Below are 20,737 nucleotides of genomic sequence, written 5' to 3' on the forward strand. Positions count from 1 at the left end.
GTCTGGTCTTCACTATACAGGTGTGTAGAAACATCACGATCAAAAGAAATCTTGGAGGATCTCAGAAATGCAGTTATGGATGTTCATCAGTTTAGAACGGTTAACAACAGTTTAAGGATTTGGGGCTCTACCAATCCATTGTCAGACAGTCTACAAATGGAGAAAGTTGAAGACCACACTCACTTGAAAATCATTAAGGAAGTGACCAAGAACTCTAAAGTAACATCCAAGGATCTGCAGGTCACTCAACTTAGTTGAGCCATGAACACTCACATTAACCATCAGAAAAAGGTGAACAAGAATGTTGTTCACGGAAGGATAGCCAGGAGGCAACCACTTCTCTCTAAAAATAACATTTCTGCCCGTCTGAAGTTCGCTAAAGAGCACATTGGTGACCCACAAGACTTCTGGAACAATGTTCTCTGGACAGACGAGTCAAGGTAGAACTTTTTGGCCTCAATGAGAAACGTTGTTTGCAAAAACCAAACACTGCTTTGCGAACAGAAGAACCTTTGTTTTGCGCTGTAATTTATTTAAGTAATAATCCACAAAGAACAGGGCATTACTGGGCAATAATGCCCTGGCTAGAAGAGTTGAAGGCCCGAGGCGAAGCCGAGGGATTTTAACCCAGCCAGGGCATTATTGGCCAGTAATGCCCTGTTCTGAGGGGATTCTTACTATTATAGGCTAAATGTAGGCCTTTTTATTTATTTTTTTATTAACATTTTTCATAAAAAAAGAGACACTTTTGCAGTCATATTGATTTTTAATCAGCATGATTGTCTACATTCTTATGCTTTTACTGCAAATGTATTAAAAGGAAATTGTACATATACACACACACACACCTCCCTACCCCCTCTATATACACAAACACTCTGCAGTCTCCCCTCTGCACCCACAAAACTCACTGCAGCCCTCCTCCATCCTCTACACTCACACCAGCCCCCTGTAAACCCACAAAACTGCAGACACACAGACACACAGACACGACCCCCTATACACCCAAAAGAACACTGCAGACAAACACATCCCAACAAAACACTCTGCACCCCTCTGCCACCCACAGAACACACTGCAGACACACACACAAACCAACAAAACAGACTCTGCCACCTCTACATTCACAAAACACACACCAGCAGCCCCCCATCTACATCCATTGCAGCCCCCTGTAAACACACACAAAACTCTGCACCCAACCTCCTGCAGCCCCCCTCTGCACTCACACACCAACAAAACAGACTGCTGCCCCTCAACACCCACAACACGCACCAACAGAAGACACACACACCAATAAAACACACTGCTGACACCCGTTACATCCACAAAACACACACAGACACAGACCTTTCCCCTCACTCACCTGTGCGGAGCGCTCTACAGGTAGGGTGGGGGAGGAGTTAGTGCCTGGCTGCCGGCAGGGTGGGGGAGTCCGTGCCTTGCTGCAGGCAGGGTTGGGGAGGAGTCAGGACCTTGCTGCTGCCTCCTGTCCAATAACCTCCCTTGTCTGAGAGATGATCTCACTCTTTGTGAATGAGAACTTAAAGCCGATTGGCTGAAAAACTTGGCAGGGTGCCAAAAATTCCAGGTCATTACTGATAGGATAATGCCCGGAACAGCTTTAGTCTATAATGTTTGTTATTGTAAAGTCGTGATGGGTTTCCTTTGTTTTATTTTGAAACAAGCTTTGATGATATATCGGCTGCATGCAGAGCCGATACCTTAAATCAATACTCTCTGCTAGTAGACTTTTCCTGGCAGGAGGTCAAACATACCCTTTTATCTGGACACATGTTAAATATATTTCTTATTTTATATAGTATTTTATGCAACGTTCCAGTTCAGAGTGTGGCATAATGTCTTACTTGGTGAGGAAATACCTTTTTGGCTTCCTCATACCTTATTCAGTCTGTGTTACTTCATACATTTTCGCTGCCTGCATCCTATGACACTGTAGCATCACAGCAGTAAGAGACATGCCTAACAGAGAACACACACTTTATCCTGAAAATCAGATCAAGAAAGCCATGGTGTAATAAAGGAAAGGACTTCAATATTTAACCAAACTCAGAGGCTGTGTTCAGAACATAAGCAGGACACTCGTTTTTTAAAATGATCACAATTTTATAGCATTCACTGATGAACCAAAGAACATGAAAGCAGTAACTGCATGGCCAGGAGAGCCACAGGACTCTTCGAAACTACGGAATCCATATTAAAAGAAAATACACCGCAGGAATACGCTTTAAACGATGCAGTCCTTCCTTCGGCCACAATGAACCATTGGCAGACATGTTTCAGGTGTTAAATCTAGGGGATTGACACCTTTCTTACAAAATTCAGTAAATACGTATTTCAAATAATTTAAGGTTAGTATATAAACATGGTGAGCGGAGACATGGGAGTGGTCTCATTTCCTCTCTCTAATCCCTTGTGTGTGATATTACGACTGTATGTACTGGTCCTCTAATGGGGGCAGGGCCACAGGAGGATTAAACACTTGATTAACAAGCACCCCCCTATTTTGAGGCCCAGGCGAATATAGATCAGTCAAATCCCATCATCCATATCATTTTTCATTTAGCAACTGGAAAAGAAATAGAACTTACAATAAAGACATTATCTTTTATAGTATAGGAAACCAGCTTCATTTACAATCAACGACCATCTCTTATCTTACAGGAATGTAATAAGCCATGACCGCTAAAAAAAATTCACACGGAGGTGAATAATATATATATATATTTCAAAGTACGCATTGTGCATTTAGTTTGTGCCATTAAAAAGTCAGAATATTGTTTTTGTTTTTTAAATATTTACAAATCTATTGTATATATGTAAGATTACTATGTTTTTTTAGTTAAAGGGTGACATTAGATAATCAACGGTAGGGGTTTCTGTTTAGGAAATCAGACATCCTGATTTTCTATGATTTGTAGAAAGATATACATTAGGAAGTATTGTATAATGGCTCCCTACGTAGTGCCAGTGCATTAAACAAGCATATAATACAGTACACAGACATACTGTAACCCACCCACCAATTCAGGATTTGCTACTTTAACTACTGTTCATTGAGGTTTTTTTAATCTCAACCTGCCGGCAGAAGTAAGTAGTGCGGAATAAGGTCTCTAGCCACCATTATTGATTTAGGGAGGGAGACCATCACTTGTCTTGTTTATGAGATCTGACATCCACTGTCCTTTTGTGATTTGATGTCTGGTTCCTTCACTGGTTTCACCTCTTCTTCCTTTTTGGGTTTAGCCTGAAGAGATGAAAATCACGTTAATACGGTATCTCAGCATTAGAAAGTCAGAGAAATGCCACATAGTATTGTAGAGGTTTACATGCCCCAACTGTACCAAGCACCATCCTGACTGACTAATACAGGTGCATCCTTACAGAGGTCAATACAATTCTATACTGCTATACTGCAATACTGCTCTCTGTCCCAACACACCACTTAGAAACGTGCAGGTTGATGGCGGATAAGAACCCCTTTCAGCAATGGCCTGCTCATTCTCCTACCCGCTGTAAAACATCAGACCCTATTTGAGATTCTTTGGTTTCGGTTTAGTATAGTCTTGTGCCTGTCTATCCAAGCATTTCAACTCCCTCATTGTATTTGCCTCTACCAACTCTGTGTTGAGGCTATTCAATGAATCCACCACCCTTTCGGTGAAGAAGTATTTCCCTTACATTACCCCGGTGCCTCCGTCTCTCCAGACTCAAAGTATGAGATCTTGCTCTAGCATTTCTCTCCATCAAACATGCTTCCCTTTGTACCTTGATATTGTATGGGACCTTTCACCCAACATTTACTTTTCTATTTCAGTGACTGTTTGCAAGTATTCGATCTAGAATAGTTGGTGCTATATACATAAATGTAAGCATACACACACTCTCTGCTCCTATTTGCTATAACTGAGACCTGGCTCACTCAGTCTGACTCTGCTCTGGAAGCTGCCCTCTCCTATGGTGGCCTTTCTTTCTCCCACACTCCGCGCACTGATGGCAGGGGTGGAGGCATGGGGCTCCTGCTCTCCTCTCTCTGCCGTTACAGAACCCTTCCTATTCCTCCAGAACCCTTCCTATTCCTCCATCTCTTGCTTTTCCCTCCTTTGAGGCTCACACTGTCCAGATCTTCTCTCCTCTCCCTGTCCATGTGGCGGTCATCTATCGCCCACCTACCTCGACTCATCCCCCCTCTGCCTTTCTCGCTCACTTTGAATCCTGGCTCTCTTTCTTTCTCTCCTCAAACTCCCCTGTTCTTCTCCTTGGGGACTTCAATTGCCACATTGATGACCCCTCTCTCCCTTGGGCTTCCTGCTTTTTCTCTCTAACCTCTTCTTTTGGCCTTCAACAGTGGACTGCAGCCAGCACCCACAAGGATGGCCACTACCTATATCTGGTTTTCACTAAAAACTTCTCTCTCTCCGTTTTCTCAATTTCCACTTTTCCTCTCTCTGACCATCACCTCATCTCATTCTCTCTATCTCGCTTCTCCCCTTCTCCACCTCCATCTACCCCCAGGTTCTGCAGAAACCTGCGCTCTATTCACTTACCTGGCTGAGTCCACTTTTCGCTTCTCCCTCTCCTCTCTCAGCTCTGCTACAGACCCCGACAACCTGGTCAGGAACTACAACTCTGCCTTGTCCTCCTCTCTTGATCTACATGCCCCGCTTTCTCTCTGCCGCCCTCTCCCTTCTAACCCTAGACCCTGGCTAAATTCCCACATGCGCATGCTGCGTTCCTCCACTCGTTCCTCTGAACGCCTCTGGAGGAAATCTCATACTCTCGGAGACTTCCTTCACTACAAATTTATGCTATCCTGTTTCAACTCTGCCCTCTCGCAAGCTAAACAAGCCTACTTTTCTTCACTAATCAACATGCACAAGTCTAACCCACGCCGACTGTTCTCTGTCTTTGATACTCTACTCAAACCACCCTTAGCTGCCTCTCCTTCCTCCATCTCCGCTCAGGACTTTGCTGACTATTTTAAGGAAAAGGTGGAATCCATACGTCAGAACATCCCCTCTGTTTCTTCCTCCCATCCTACACCTCTTCCTAACACTCCTCTTGCCTTCCTTGACTCTTTTTCCACTGTCTCAGAGGAGGATGTGTCGCTGTTGATCGCCTCCTCTCCCTCTACCACCTGCCCTCTAGACAATTCCCTCCCATCTCCTAAAACCTCTTGGTCCTACTATAATCCCTACGCTCACACATTTTTAACTCCTCCCTCTGCTCTGGAACCTTTCCATCCTCCTTCAAACATGCAACAGTTATACCATTGCTCAAAAACAGCAAGCTTGACCCCATCTGTCTAACTATCGACCTATCTCCCTCCTGCCTTTTGCCTCTAAACTCCTTGAACGTCTTGTATTCTCTCGCTTGCTCCATTTTTTCAACACCTATTCTCTCCTAGACCCTCTACAATCTGGCTTCCGCACTGCTCACTCCACGGAAACAGCCCTCACTAAAATAACTGATGACCTCCATGCTGCCAAAGACAGAGGTCATTACACTCTGCTCATATTACTAAACCTTAGGTGACCTAATAACATCTTTTGGGTTTAAATATCACCTCTATGCTGACGAAACACAAATATACTTTTCAACACCTGACCTTACACCTGCTGTACAAACCAAAGTTTCTGAATGTCTCTCTGCTATATCATCCTGGATGGCCCTCCGCCGCCTCAAACTCAACATGGCTAAAACAGAGCTCCTCATACTTCCTCCCAAACCTGGCCCTACTACCTCCTTCCACATCACTGTTGGAACTACGATCATTCACCCAGTAGCCCAAGCACGCTGCCTAGGTGTCACACTCTACTCCTCTCTCACATTAGCCCCTCACATTCAAAACGTATCTAAAACCTGTCGCTTTTTCCTCCGCAATATAACAAAGATACGCCCTTTCCTCTGTTGCTCGACTGCTAAAACTCTGACTCAGGCCCTCATTCTCTCCCGTCTTGATTACTGTAACCTCCTGCTGTCCGGCCTTCCTGCCTCTCACCTGCCTCCACTACAATCTATCCTAAACGCCGCTGCCAGAATCACTCTACTCTTTCCTAGATCTGTCTCAGCATCTCCCCTCATGAAATCCCTCTCCTGGCTTCCGATCAAATCCCACATCTCACACTCCATTCTTCTCCTCACTTTTAAAGCTTTACACTCTTCTGCCCCTCCATACATCTCAGTCTTAATTTCTCGTTATGCACCATCCAGACTCTTACGTTCTTCTTAAGGATGTCTTCTTTCTACCGCCTTTGTATCTAAAGCCCTCTCCCGCCTTAAACCTTTTTCACTGACTGCCCCACACCTCTGGAATGCCCTTCCCCTCAGTACCCGACTAGCACCCTCTCTATCCACCTTTAAGACCCACCTTAAGACACACTTGCTTAAAGAAGCATATAAATAACACTGTGGATATTCTGAACACATGATACATAAAGCTTGGCCCCCTGCAGACGCACTTACCAGAACTCCCTCCTACTGTCTCTGTACGTTCTCCCTACCTACCAAATAGACTGTAAGCTCCTCGGGGCAGGGACTCCTCTTCCTTAATGTTACTTTTATGTCTAAAGCACTTATTCCCATGATCTGTTGTTTATATTATCTGTTATTTATTTGATTACCACGTGTATTACTACTGTGAAGCGCTATGTACATTAATGGCACTATATAAATAAAGACATACAATACAATACAGTGATTTAGGTATGAATTGTAATGTGTAATGGTTCTCTCTCACCTCATTGCTGGCGTTTTGTATTAAGTTCATACCCGCTTATCAGATGAAATCAATTGCATAAATGGCTTGGCAACAACTATAATGTGATATTTTTCCTGGACATGTGGATCATCATCTTGTGGTATTTTATGTCTAGCAATAGGGTATTGCTGTGTCCTAAGCTGGAAGACTGGTAAACTCCCTACAGTTTAAGCATTTTGTGGCTAGCAAAAATGAATAAAACACAAAGGATTAAGAACGTGTGTCGTACACTATCCTCCTTTGGCCGTTTAGTTAGATCGAACGCTGCGTGTGTTTCTTCAGTCCACACCGGGCTTAACGCAGGAAATTCAAAAGGCACAGGCTCTACCAGCCCATAGTTGGCTTTCAGCACCAGTTCTGGGGCCTCTGGTGGGACTTTCTGGAAATAACTGGAAGACAAACGCATGTGTTTATTGAAGAACTAACAATACAGAAAGAAAGCAAAGTGCGCGGAGAAGTACACATCAGGCTTTTTCCTGCCCAGAGGTTAAGATATCAATATTACCAACGGAAGAGTAAAGCTGGAGAGGTCCGTGATGGAGCACATAAGTGAAGTTCTATACAGACATACCCCGGTTTAAGGACACCCACTTTAATTACATTCGCGAGTAAGTACATCTCGCTCAATAGACAAACGGTAGCTCACGCATGCGCCAGTCAGCACGTCCTGAACAGCAATACCAGCTCCCAACCTGTACCGAAGCTGTGCGCAAGTGGGGAGACTATAGAGCCTGTTACACATGCATTATTTACATCAGTTATGCACGTATATGATGATTGCAGTACAGTACATGCATCGATAAGTGGGAGAAAGGTAGTGCTTCACTTTAAGTACATTTTCACTTTACATACATGCTCCAGTCCCATTGCGTACGTTAATGCGGGGTATGCCTGTACTGTTTTCACAGCAACCTTAATGTGAGAGATCAAATAAGGAAGGATTGCCTGTTCTAGTCGCCAAGCTCCCACCATCCTCTAGCAATACTGTCACACTTTGACAGACTTGAAATTTATTTTGCAGGAATTGTAAAAGCTTATTGAAAAAAAACAGCCCTCAAATCAGTAACAGACAGGAAACATGGAACAAGATGATAACTTGACTACAATTTAAGGTAATATTCAATGTACCAGTATGTCACCTTTAAACCTATGAGATAGTAACCTTCTGGGGCAATCTACCTGTTCTGTATATATAGCATTCTTAGTCATATTCAGGGACGCACGACATAAAGGAAGACACACTCGGATAAAAATGAACGTATGGGGAGAAATTGCATATAAAATATCTCTGTTCCGGGGAATCTTAAAGCGTTTGCTAATTGGGAACAATAACAACAATGGATAGAGATACATAATTACCAAGTGGTGCTCAGCAGTAAGGCACCTTATGGCTTATTTACAGTTTAACACTGCTAAGTAAATATGTCTCTCAGAAGCTACAGACATAACTGTATTACTACCTCAGATTGCCCAACCCATGTCCTATACAGCTAGGGCTCAATGGTAATGCCGTCACAATATGTCAAGATACAATACATCATAATATATCAGGACCCAGCTGTGTGGGTCACCTGTTGGGGTATGTGTTGGCGTTTACTTACATAAAGCCATTCTCTCGCTCACATTTTGCCAGTGTGTTCTTAACCAGGCTTCCGAGCTTAATGAAGAACACGTGTCCTGAAGGTTTTGCCGTGGTTCCAGGACCTTTTGTTTGACCATATTCTTTACACAACGTTTCCGCCTTACCGTAAACTGTACGAAAAAATAAATAAATATATATATATATATATATATATATATATATATATATATATATATATATATATATATATATATATGCAGTGGTCGACAAATCACCAAAAAATAATCTACTCGCCACCTGGTACCACACGTGGCTGCTTGGGCCAATAGGAGCTCGCCACGATGTTAAATCCACTCGCCTGGGGCGTGCAAATGTATAGGTTTGCCAAACAGAGTGAGTGTGTGTGTGTGTGTGTGTGTGTGTGTGTGTGTGTGTGTGTGTGTGTGTGTGTGTGTGTGTGTGTGTGTATATATTTCCAATACACATTAAACAGCCTTTATTCTTTGATAACCCCATTAAGAAGTAAATGTAATTTAACCGCATGGAGGAGCCAGTACTATGTGGGAGGAGGGGTGAAACAGTGGTAGATGGATTGGTATTGAACATATAAACTTGTATACTCAATTCCGGTCACTTACATCTGTTGTGATACGGGGCAAGTTACAGCACCAGAACAGGCTGAATTGCTTAAACAAATTAATTCATTACAGGATTGAAGCAGGTGGTCTCCGGAGCGGACCCCCCGTTAATTTCAGCTCCGGGGACACCCTACTTCCAGAGATACAGACACCCGTAGCGTTTCATACAGATTCATAAAATGAAGATAAACACAGTGAGAAAATCATAGTCTCACATACAAGTGTAAACATACAATCGTGCTCAGGGTAAAAGCCAGGAAGGTAGAGCAGGCAATAGGACGTGAGGCAAAATGCCTTTAAGGCAATGATTAGAAATCCTGCTCCGGGCAGGTAAGAGCAGGATCCCCTAGTGGGTATGATTGACGCCAAGTTTTACCTAGCCCGCCGTGTGCTCCATTAGTGCCATCTTTATTGGAGGTCGCTGTGACCTCTTCCCAGACACTATTTCCCTCCCTGCCGAGATACTGGCAGCAACTACGAGGCAAGTGTCCCTGGAAGAAGGGGGTGTCCGGAGCTGAAATTGCATAGTTCAGCACCGGAGACCCTCTGATTCTATCCTGTAATACATTTTTTTTAATGTAAGACACAATTGTAGCCTGTTCTGCTGCATTAATCTCCTTGGGCATTAACAAGCCTACCAGTAATTTGGTAAATAATTAATCACACTGTTTCTTATCCCTATCACCCTGTTTGGATTCTGCAGTGAGGAAGTGCCAGAAATGTGATGCTTGTATTCCACCCCAGAGATGGCAGCATGAATAATTCTCAAGTGAAACTGTGAGGCACTTGAGAACAAGAGGGTTTATATTATGACCAGTGGTCGACAAATCACCAAAAAATCTACTCGCCACCTAGTACCACACGTGTGCTGGGTGGGCCAATAGGAGCTCGCCACGATGTTAAATCCACTCGCCCGGGGCGAGCAAATGTATAGGTTTGTCGAACACTGATTATGACCATTATTTATTGCTTGTACCTATTGACCCTGTCGGGGTACGCAGCACTGGGCGAGGCAGCCAATGTTACAAAACACAGGAAGACTGCGCTGATAATCTAATGTCATACAATCAATGAAATGCACATGCGAGCAAGAACTTTCAGGGAAACACATTAATGCTCTTTAAAAAAGGTGCAGTCCTACAAAGGACCAGACAGTGGTTTAAAATCAGGCTATTAATGTATGAAAATCAAAAAGGACAAATAAACATTTTAAAGACTGGAAATTCTCTATTGCATTTGGATTATGTCAATCTTGTTTCCTCTACCTCAATGATCAGGTAATCCCATTTACTCACACGTGGCCTGCAACAACCACACAATATGGGACTGTATTAGGGGGATTGAAGAGCAGTAAACTTCAGGTTTCAACGTTTACTAAACAATACCAGGAAAAGGGTCATCGATCGCCTATTACCCAATGCACTGCAGACCACTCTGGCAGCAAAAGGGTTCAACTTAGCACACCCAGTATACAGTACTTGGTCCTATGTAGGAGGGCACCTGTAAGGGGCAAGATTACTTTGCACGGTTGCAGCTCTGAACTGGCACAAACATTTTTCTGCGGTCACCAGAGTCTTATTTACAAGAATGTGGTGCTCTATCCACCAACCCAGGCCTGGCTTCAGGTGCGGAAACCATAAAAGCAGCAAATGGACGCTCTAACCAGCATCTGTTTTACATTTCCACGTAACTGTTGTACTTATTCTACAGCTGGTACAACAAGACCTGTACTCACATTTTTGGGCTTCTTGCAGTGACCTTATTGCTTCCCCGCATTTATCGCTGGATAGTAAAGTCTGACCATGATAGCAGAATGACTGTGGAGAGAAACAGATATCATTCAGGGGCAACGGTTAAGGCAGGGGTTCTCAACGCAAGCCCTCAAGACCCACCCCCCCCCCAATAGATCAGGTTTTAATGATATCCCTGCTTCAGCACAGATAGCGTAATCAGTACATGCAAGTGCCAATCGCGCATGCGTACGCATGCCGCCCCCAAATTCAGTCGGCTTAGACCTGGGCCTATCAGACCTAATGGGAAATCCACCAGGGGTGCCAGGAGCTGCATGAAGAGTCCCAGGAACTTGAAATCCTCTATGTCCTCCGACCCAAACCCTACCTACGAGGAACGTTCACCTCCAGAAATATTTACAGTCGTGTTCCTCGGAATCTAAGCTTGCAACACAGTGTTCTTATTTAAATCACAACCAAGTGATCCCACCACAAGCAACATGTGTCCTTTATCCAAGTCCTGTTATGCTTTCCGGTGTGGATTTTTAACCCATTTCTTGCAACTGAACTGACATCAGCAGTTGCATGAATTGACATTGACATTGAATTTTTTTTTTTTTTTTTTTAACAATTCTTATGATGTTTCAACTCATTCTTTGATACACATTTCAGAGGCCATAATATTCGAGAGCCGGAGGACAGAGACATTTAAATGCCATTTAAATGGCTCCGCTTGGCTACCAGGGTTCATGTAATGGTTGAGTTTTACATTTCTCGCACCCTGCGGGCCAATAGGAAGCCATGACGTCATCAGGTTTGGCTTCCTATTGGCCCGCGTAACGTGGGGGCGTTAAACTTTGTTGAGATATCGGCACCACCTTTGGAGGTCTGTATCTCGGAAGCAGAGGGACCCCGGAACTGAAATTAATGGGGTTCAGCTCCGGAGAAGACCTGCTTCAACCCTGTGTAATGTAATAATAAAATAAACAAAACACACACACACACAAAAAACCACACACACACACAAACAAAAACACACACACAAACAAAAACACACACACAAAAACACACAAACACACACACACACACACACACGATTTCTCCTTTAATAAATGTTGCTAACATCCAAGGCTGACTGCTATTAGTATCACTAAAATAAATTAAAATAAGTCAATATTGACTATTTTTTATCACAATAGTAGCCATATTGTTATACAGTATTACACAAATCTACTTCGGTGGGCCCGAGCCAACTCAGGTTTTTAATGCAACTATCCGACATCGTATTTACTTTTCTACTTCAACCTGATGAAAGTTCTCTAATCCAAATGTAAGTCAGTGAAAAATAAGGAGGTCTCCCAAATATCCATGCCAGAAGCGCTCACGCCAGTCAATGTGACAAAACATTGCTCAACACAGTTACTTACATAAGCCATATAAAAGCACATTTTCAGCTGGGTGTACTTTCTCAGCTTGGCTATACAAACAGGATCCAGGCTGGACAGTGTGTGGTCTATAGATCCAAATAAAATAAAAATCAACAATTGTTAAAAACAAGTTGATGTAATAATGAAGTTTGACTTTGCTGGATAAATAGAAATTCTGCCCATTCAACCTTAAAGTTAATGGCATCATTCCCAAAATGACGGACTCAAAATGGCCAACAGTAGATTTGCTCCACGGTCAATATTAAGAGAAAATGGCATTTAAATTAAGACACTGATATTCAATCATCATTAACAAACAAAAAACTTAGACTTCTTTTTAAATATAAAAAAAAAGTACCTGTCCTCTTTCCTTCATTTCTAAAATCTGAATGGTTTCATGTTTGAAAAACTATACTGTAAAATATCAAGCTAGTTTGGTAAAAACAAAAAAGCTGACCATGTAAATGTATTAAACAATAGGTTTCTAACGTCTATTATATGCATTATAGCAGTGTATCGTCATGTCTACTTTGTCAATAAGGAAGAGTCCAGTGAAGGAGCAAAAAGCGGAGCACAGCCTGTACAAAAACTGGGTCCAAGCAAACCACATGGGGTTAAAAATACATTTTATTAGGAGGGTGACAACATTGGAGGTTGGCAGGGGTACTCTGACGCGTTTCGTGCTACGATAACGCTTTGTCAAAGAGAAAGTATATACACACCCTTATATGAGCTTATGTTCATAGAACATTTTTATAAACTCACAGGTGTACAACAACATGTATGTCCTAAACAACTAACAGGATTATCTGGACTTATATCTTGTCATATCAAAAAGACACTGATGCACTGATAAATTGGGACTTTGTTCTCTTGTTTTTACTTTATCAACAATGTCAGCCTTACTAGCTACCATATTTTATCAGTAAAATTGTAAACAATACCATACATTGGTTATTGCATCTTTAAATCAACACTGCCACCTATATGTAAAGCGATGGAAGTGCATCCAAGCCAGAGCCAGTCGCACCCTCCTAAAACTTCTCAGGTTCTTTATATAGAGGAGAGGAGAAGAGGGAGGGAAAGAGGGAGAATAAAAGCCTGTAGTCATGTGGAGATATGCATAGGCAGGGAGCATAAACCCTTACTGAAACGTGCTAGGCCTTAGAGCTTATTAAGACCAAGTCAACGGGCCTTAAAGGAGCCCTGCCTTAAAAAAACAAAAAAACAATAAAGACCCCCACCCACCCCCCTCCCTATGTGGCATGAAGTCTCCGGAGCTGAATCGCATTAATTTCAGCTCCGGGGGCCCCCTGTCCCACGAGATATGTACATTTGAAGGTGATGCCGGTATCTCATTGCTGTATAAATGTCCTGTGTTATGCGGGCCAATAGGAAGCCGCAAGGGATGATGTCGCGGCTTCCTATTGGCCGCGGGACCTTTAAACAGACATTTTCTGTGCCCAACCAGAGCTGCTACTGGCAGTAACTTCAGATGTAAGTATGTCGGGAAACAGGGGCCCCGGAGCGGAAATCAATGCGGTTCAGTTCCAGAGACCCCCCTGCTTCAAACCTGGAAAAGAAACAAGGAGGTACAGCCACTTTAATATAAGCACCATTTAATACATCTCATGTTTAACTATTTCACCTTATCAACTTACCAACTGTCTGATAATAATTGGCAGTCTCATAGGCCAGGGCAGCTATTAGACTCGGATTGTGCTTCAGTTCAATTGCTCGCGCTATGGTCACTGTGAACATGAAATAGAAGGTATTTAAAGATCATCCTCCAATGAAAAAAAAATAAAATTGCAATTATTCCCTGCAGAAATAAATGAAATGTCGGGAGAAATACACCTGCAAGATGACAGCCCATCATCAAACTTCTATGTAGATGATATCCAATTTAAAAAGTCATCACTCCAATCCATTTCTATTTTAAGTTGGTTATACATTTTGATGAGACTGTTAGCAAGTCAGATCACCAATAAACATGTGCAATTATGTTCATCTAAAGCAGCAGTAAATACCATAATTATACTAGCCTGGAATCTTGTGAAAACATATGAAATACTGCTAATGTACAGTTCTTTAAAGCTTAATGGATTCAATGCATTGAAAATCCTACTGGCAGCAAAAGGGTTACATTTCAAATCACTGCTAAAATGTTGGAAGTTTCCCCCAAAAGTATGTTTATTTATGCAATATGCTGCAGTGCTCTATACGGGCGTTTTCAGCTCATGGTAGTAAATGGCAAACCCTTTATATTACAACAGAAGCCGTCTGAACACACAAAACAAGACAGAGATTCTGCATTAAGCACCTTCTTGTGCCTCTGCCTGGCACTGAATGATGTAGGCATCTATTACGCGACTTTCTAAATCTCTGCCTTTTTCTATCGCAGTTATAAGTTTTGGGATGTGATTTTCCTAAAACAAAAAGGAATACATGATTAGTAGTTGCCCCAGTTATGACATGTAAGTGATGCCTCAAAATACAGTACTTGGGTTCTTACGTCCGCTGTAGCCGTGTTCCCTGCAGATCATGTTTACCCTATTCTGCCATCTGACTGCCCGCTTACTGGCAATAGGAGAAACTCTGTCCTAAGTGGGGACTGCCACGGGGTCCTGTGAAGCATGAAACACTGTTACACCCACCCCCCAATAAAATGGTGGAGATTTGTGCAAGCTGTTTTGACATTGATCTGCAGAATTAATTCAACCAAACAGGTGTGCTGCCTCCTTATTTTATTCTATGAGGCTGCCGTGTCAAAATGCAGGTCCAAACTATCCCTATTGGTGGCGGACAGTAGTTTTGCGACAATACATTTTTATAAATAAGACTTATTTTATTATTGAGTAATTACTAACATATTAGTATATTGCCCAACTCTATCGTGATATCTCAGACAGATTAGGTAAGTGACAGTCGGGACACAGAAACCTATGCAAAAAAAGTTGTTCATATGTTTTCCCCTATGCAGGTCCTGCTTCAAGAAAAAGGGGGTACAAATCACGATTTTCTTCCTCTCTAACCACGGAGGTTACTATGATAACTTTTAGACTGCACTGGGTTTTGGGGCATTTTATATTTCAAACACTTAGATCTCTGAACAGAGCAATAGTTATTTAAAAAAAAAAAAAAAAACACAGCTTTGGAATGATACAGAAGATAAAACGCAAAAAAAGATTGAAAAACTGGCGACCAGAGCAGTCTGCCACTTTAATAAAGAAGATTCCAGTTGGATTTGTGCTGCAGCCTTTTTTACATGACAATGAGGGCGATTCACCAAGGTGCAATATGGGGTATCGTACTGTGATCGTGCATGAACTGCCTTTCAAGTCAATGGAAGTTAACGCGAGATCATACAGCCAGAACCCATATCGGAGCTTAGTGAATCCTGGCCCAAAAAAATCCATAAAAATGGGGAAAAAAGTTCAACTATGTTCCAGAGTCAATTTCATAACTATTATGCATGGATTATAATGGCTAATATGGCACTAGCTGAAACTAAAATTGGCCAAATGGAAGAACAGAAGGAATTATTTAATACTTTGTACCAAAAACCTCTCATCTGAACGTAAAACACCTTGAATGGAAATAATCTCCACATTTGATTCCCGGCTAAGATCCTGAACAGTTAAAACCTTCAGTTTGCAAAAAAGGATACATGCTCATTGTCCAAATCAACAATACGTATACTGCACAACACAGGCTGGGAAGCTAATGCATACAATGCAGAAATGGGAGAGCAGCCGTCTTCACCTTTAAGTGCTTGAAAATCCCAGCTGCTACTTTCAGACTTCTGTGAACTTCTTTTGCCTCTTCTTCTGTAATGCTGCAACAGGTCACACAATTAACTTTCAACCTTGTACAAAAAGCAGGGTGGCCCCCCACACAAACATACACACAACAAATGTTTTAATAAATAAGGACACATTGGTTTTAAGAAGGTTCATAAAGATGCCATGAAAGGTCTTCGGGGGTGTAATAGTTGAGTTTTGATCACTCAATGAAATTGATGATTTGCACCTACGGCCACATATATCACACTGCAAGGCATGGACTAGGTCCCCCGGGACGACAATCCTTCTCATAATGTTTGTCTGTTTACCTTAAAACTGTGCTACCTTTGCATCACTGTACAGCAACTATGGTTTTCCAGTAAGGCTGCTCTTATAGAGCCGGCGAGAGCGGCGCCGCATGCGCTTATAGTAAGCGCGACACGACAGAGCGACTGATTGGTCGCGATCGCTGGAAGTCATCTCTATTTGATTTTCCAGCGACCGTCGGCGGCACTATAAGCGTAGCCTAACAGGCGGTAACACAAAGCTTACTTACACTCATAGTTTAATTGCAGCAAAGTGCACAAGTGTGTGAGGTTTCTGATACATACAAAGCCCCACCAATGACGAGCAGAGCAGTAAAGGGTAAACTAGTGCAAGGAATATCCTTGCGACTCCAGCTGGCCCAGAGTAGGGATGGTACAGTATGTCTAAAATGGCTTTTCTGCTGGCGTAATACATAGTAACATTACAGACACCGCCAGCACATATTATACAATTACTAACCACTCTACAGAAGCTGGCTTAAAATTAAATTGTTGTTCCAGGGGGTCTCAATGGAAACAACAGAACAGGTCAAGGGCCACCAACAGGTCAGGTTTTAAAGCTATCCCTGCTTCAGCACAGGTGGCTCAATCAGTGGCTGTCAGAATAACAACCTGACCTGTTGGTGGCCCTTGAGGACTGGAGATGGCCTCTCCTGCCATGGAACATTGTGGAAATTCACTAACATACTTACTCTTCTTTCCCAGCCAGTCGCGATGAAAATTTCGTATACCAAAGGGCTACATTGAATCCCATTGACACAAGCTCAAAAACAGCATCTTGCTGAGCACTAAACAGAAAAGATTATTATACGATATGATGATTCACAGACTGGTATCACTTACTCTAATAAACCTTTACAATATCACCACACTGTAGACAACGTGTGTCACGGAAAAGCCAAGAAGTGAAAGTTACACTCGTGATTTTCCTCCCTAAACATACCAACGTGGTATCATTACAATCGAGAAAGTGCGAGTAACCAGAACATGGTTTGTGTTCCTGTAATGCACGGGTTTCTCCCGAGTTTATAGATCACAGGATTTTTGGCCCTGTGTCTTGTCACAGAGGATCCACCCGAATGCAGCTAGATTTATTACAAGTAACAACATGATGAGCACACGCGCATTGTGTGCAAATGAGGAAGATTATTCCCCATAGATGGATATGTTGCTGGCTAAACCAGGGGGGCTCAACTCCAATGCTCAAGCCCCCCACCCAAACAGTCAGGTTTTCAGCATATCCCTGCTTCAGCAGAGGTGGCTCAATCAGAGGCTCAGTCAAAGACGGATATCCTGAAAACCTGACTGTTTGGGGGGGCTTGAGCATTGGAGTTGAGCCCCCCTGGCTTAGCCAGCAACATATCCGTCTACGGGGAATGATCTTAATGAGACAACCGGCGCAAAATAACAGACACCTCACACTATTATTAAACCAGAGAAAGATGCGCTCGGGCACCGTGTCACAAAGGAACCACGTGAACTAACTGCAGTCATTGCGTCCACAGGATACAACTGGGGGCGTGGGAAGACAAGTGCAAGTATTTAGGAATCATTCCTCAAATCTTATAAATGCGCCTTTGTTTTCAGTAAATATCAAGTGACCATAAGTAGTCTGTATAAAACTGGCAAAAATTATTTAAAAAGCTAATGTATAAATACTTTTTTTAAGGCTTCAATCAACTAGTCTGAAGTTAGTAAACATCAGTGTTAGTGTAACTGCGCAGACGTACACTGCCAAGGGACCCCGCAACGCGTTGCTATTGGGTTAGGATTACAAAGGCGCAGTAAATATTTAGGATTAAATAGAGGAATCAATGATTACTTAGATAAGGTTTGTCAGTTATATAAATAAACATTTTTTTTTTTAAATTGGAAAAATGAAGAAATAAGTTTGTGACAAACGATTGTTACTGGTGTTAGCACAGTGTGCTGCTTATTTGTATTGTCATTTTTACATATATGGTCACGCACCTGCAAATAAATCCATTTGCAAAAGACTCAGGGATCCCCCCCCCCCGTATACTGCTTGTTTCTGTATACCAGCTAATGGAAACAGTTACATTCTCCCGTCCTCTGTTTAGCTTTTCATGAACAAAGGCTACTGATCCAAACATGAAAGATTTCATGTGATCACAGTGGGAAGCGTCTCGAGCACAAACCGGTGCCAAAATTGTGACCGCGGCTTACTAAATGCGTCTCACTTCCATCATCTGCTCACGTGATGATATTTCTCTCAAAGTACAGCAGGGGTAGCCAACCTCAGTCCTCAAGGGCCACCAACAGGTCAGGCTTTCAGGATACCCCTGCTTCAGCACAGGTTGTCAATCAGTGGCTCAGTCTTATTGACCACCTGTGCTGAAGCAGGGATATCCTGAAAGCCTGACCTGTTGGTGGCCCTTGAGGACTGAAGTTTGCCACCCCTGAACTGCAGCTAATTTCAACAAAAGTAACACAAGAATCCAATTCAGTATCTTGTACCTGGGTATATTGCCCTGCAATGTGTCCGTCCACTTGAAGTTCTGGATGTACCGCAGCTTGGTATCCTGTGTACCTCCATCCAATGAATTGATGAAGCCTTAAATATTAAAAACTCATTATAAACACACCTCTCGCACCTCTATGTTGGGTGGTGTTACTAGCAACATATCGGAGGGAGAAATGGACGAACTGGCCAAAATCCAATCAGCGAATTATCCGCACATTTGTTTAACTAAAATCCGATTCGCACGAGGAAATCCAAAGGCAGATTGGGCACTAAAAAAAAAAAAAAATTCCGGCGGATACATCTAATCCTCCGTCGGATTCAGTTCGGCAGGATTTTGTGAAACCCGCCATCGATTTTTATATTAAATCCGATTGTGGACTATTAAAAACCCCAATTCGCCCAGAACCTGAAATACGGCTTTTGCGGGAGAGGGAGTTTTAGTATAGTCACAAGCACCATACATAGCCCCTGAAACCTCTGTTTAAACAACATATAGAGACACCTGTGCTTCAAATCACAGCGGTTGTGGGTTTTGATCCTGTTGGGCCTGACAGTACACCCTTCCTTCGGACCTGGCTTGCCAGGATAGGTCTTTGCATATCCCATTAGCTAATCTCCCAGGGGTGCTCCTTGTTGAGCACGTCTCTGCATGTTCTCTCTCTCGATTTTCAGTGATTGAGGGGCGGGGGGGGGAAATGGATCTGCCTTTTTGAGAGTGATCTGCGAACATTCGCAGATCGAAGGAACTTGCAAATCCGCTGGTGGATTCAAATCTCTGCAAACATGTCACCCATCTCTAATTGTAGGACAACACAACTAAATCACAAACGTTTGCCAACTTCTTACCTAGTAACAGGGAAAAGTAGGAATCGGTGGCATTTTTCATCATCTCATGATTGCAGGTGGGATCTGTGAATAGATCCAGCAGACGTGCTCTTGTTGTTCTTAAATCACTGGGGAACATATGTGAAAAATAGTTTATTTTTGACTTAACCATTCCATACCTTTTGAGAGCAGAACAGCAGCTTAGGAACGGCTTTTTTTCCTCTCCATGCATAAGTACCAGTTTATAATGACTGCGATTTCTTTGTTATATCTTAAAGAAAATCTCAGGGCAACATGATCTGTACTTAAAGCAGACAATATACCTTTTATTAAATTTAGCTTAAAACATGCATATACTATAAGAGCCATAAAAAATGAAATCTAGAGTAATATATTGGAGACATCTGTATTTATTTTTAAAGGTCTTCAGTGGGCCATTTGTGATTGCAATTGTTATTTATAGACAATGTCCACCCTAGGGCCAAAGTAATGTCAGCGGCACATTGTATAGGACAGATGTCAGTGACTGCCACCTTAAAGAACCCATGAATCACATAGAAAAAAAAAAAACTTTAAAAAAAGTGTCATAAAATCCTGTAATCCAGATACATTTTGAATTCCTAGGAAACGGTGCAATCCCACATCACAGGCCAAAAAACAACCTTTTGTAAACAATGTAAAGCCGCAATTCCACTTGCTTTTAATTTTTTTAAATATAATATATATTTTTTTAAAGGATTCGAACTTTGGGCTCCTCCAGAGCTAAACTGCGCTATTTTTAGATACTGGTGTAGCTACCAGCTAGAGAAATACAAATGGAGAAAACCCATAGGTGCACTGCTCCTCTCTATGGAACCGGAGGGTTTGTGGAGCTAAAAGCAGCAATCACATGCCCGCCCCAACCCTCTAGCTGACCGAAGTAAAGCACTCCACTGACGTGGTTACACACCAGGTATCCCCTAGAACAGGGCGGCACAAACTGGGGGGTGCGGAGCTTACAGGGGCCCCGCGTTCTTCCCCAAAGCATTTAAATAAAATGCCGGGGGACGGCGCGAGGCCTCTAAGTTCTTACCTTGTCTCACTGCGGGTCACGTTGCGTTTGACCCCGTTGCATCATTTGACGCCGGAGACGAGATAAGATGGGGTGGGGGCGCGAGC

The 20,737-nt window shown here is 42.6% G+C and overlaps 1 protein-coding gene across 1 annotated transcript; it reads right to left on the reverse strand.

Annotated features, from left to right (window-relative positions):
* Window positions 1-2,608: 2,608 nt before the first annotated feature.
* Window positions 2,609-19,749, reverse strand: LOC142492683 (BRO1 domain-containing protein BROX-like). Its single transcript, XM_075595549.1, has 11 exons — window positions 19,601-19,749; window positions 18,748-18,844; window positions 16,962-17,057; window positions 15,924-15,996; window positions 14,482-14,587; window positions 13,820-13,909; window positions 12,159-12,244; window positions 10,737-10,818; window positions 8,383-8,533; window positions 7,011-7,170; window positions 2,609-3,268 (listed from the first exon to the last, which is right to left on the reverse strand). Exons 1-11 carry the CDS (start codon window positions 19,716-19,718, stop codon window positions 3,182-3,184), a joined length of 1,146 nt encoding a protein of 381 aa, XP_075451664.1. The 5' UTR covers window positions 19,719-19,749; the 3' UTR covers window positions 2,609-3,181.
* Between the last annotated feature and the right edge of the window lie 988 nt (window positions 19,750-20,737).

Source organism: Ascaphus truei, chromosome 4 (genome assembly GCF_040206685.1).
Source record: "Ascaphus truei isolate aAscTru1 chromosome 4, aAscTru1.hap1, whole genome shotgun sequence".
NCBI lineage: Eukaryota > Metazoa > Chordata > Amphibia > Anura > Ascaphidae > Ascaphus > Ascaphus truei.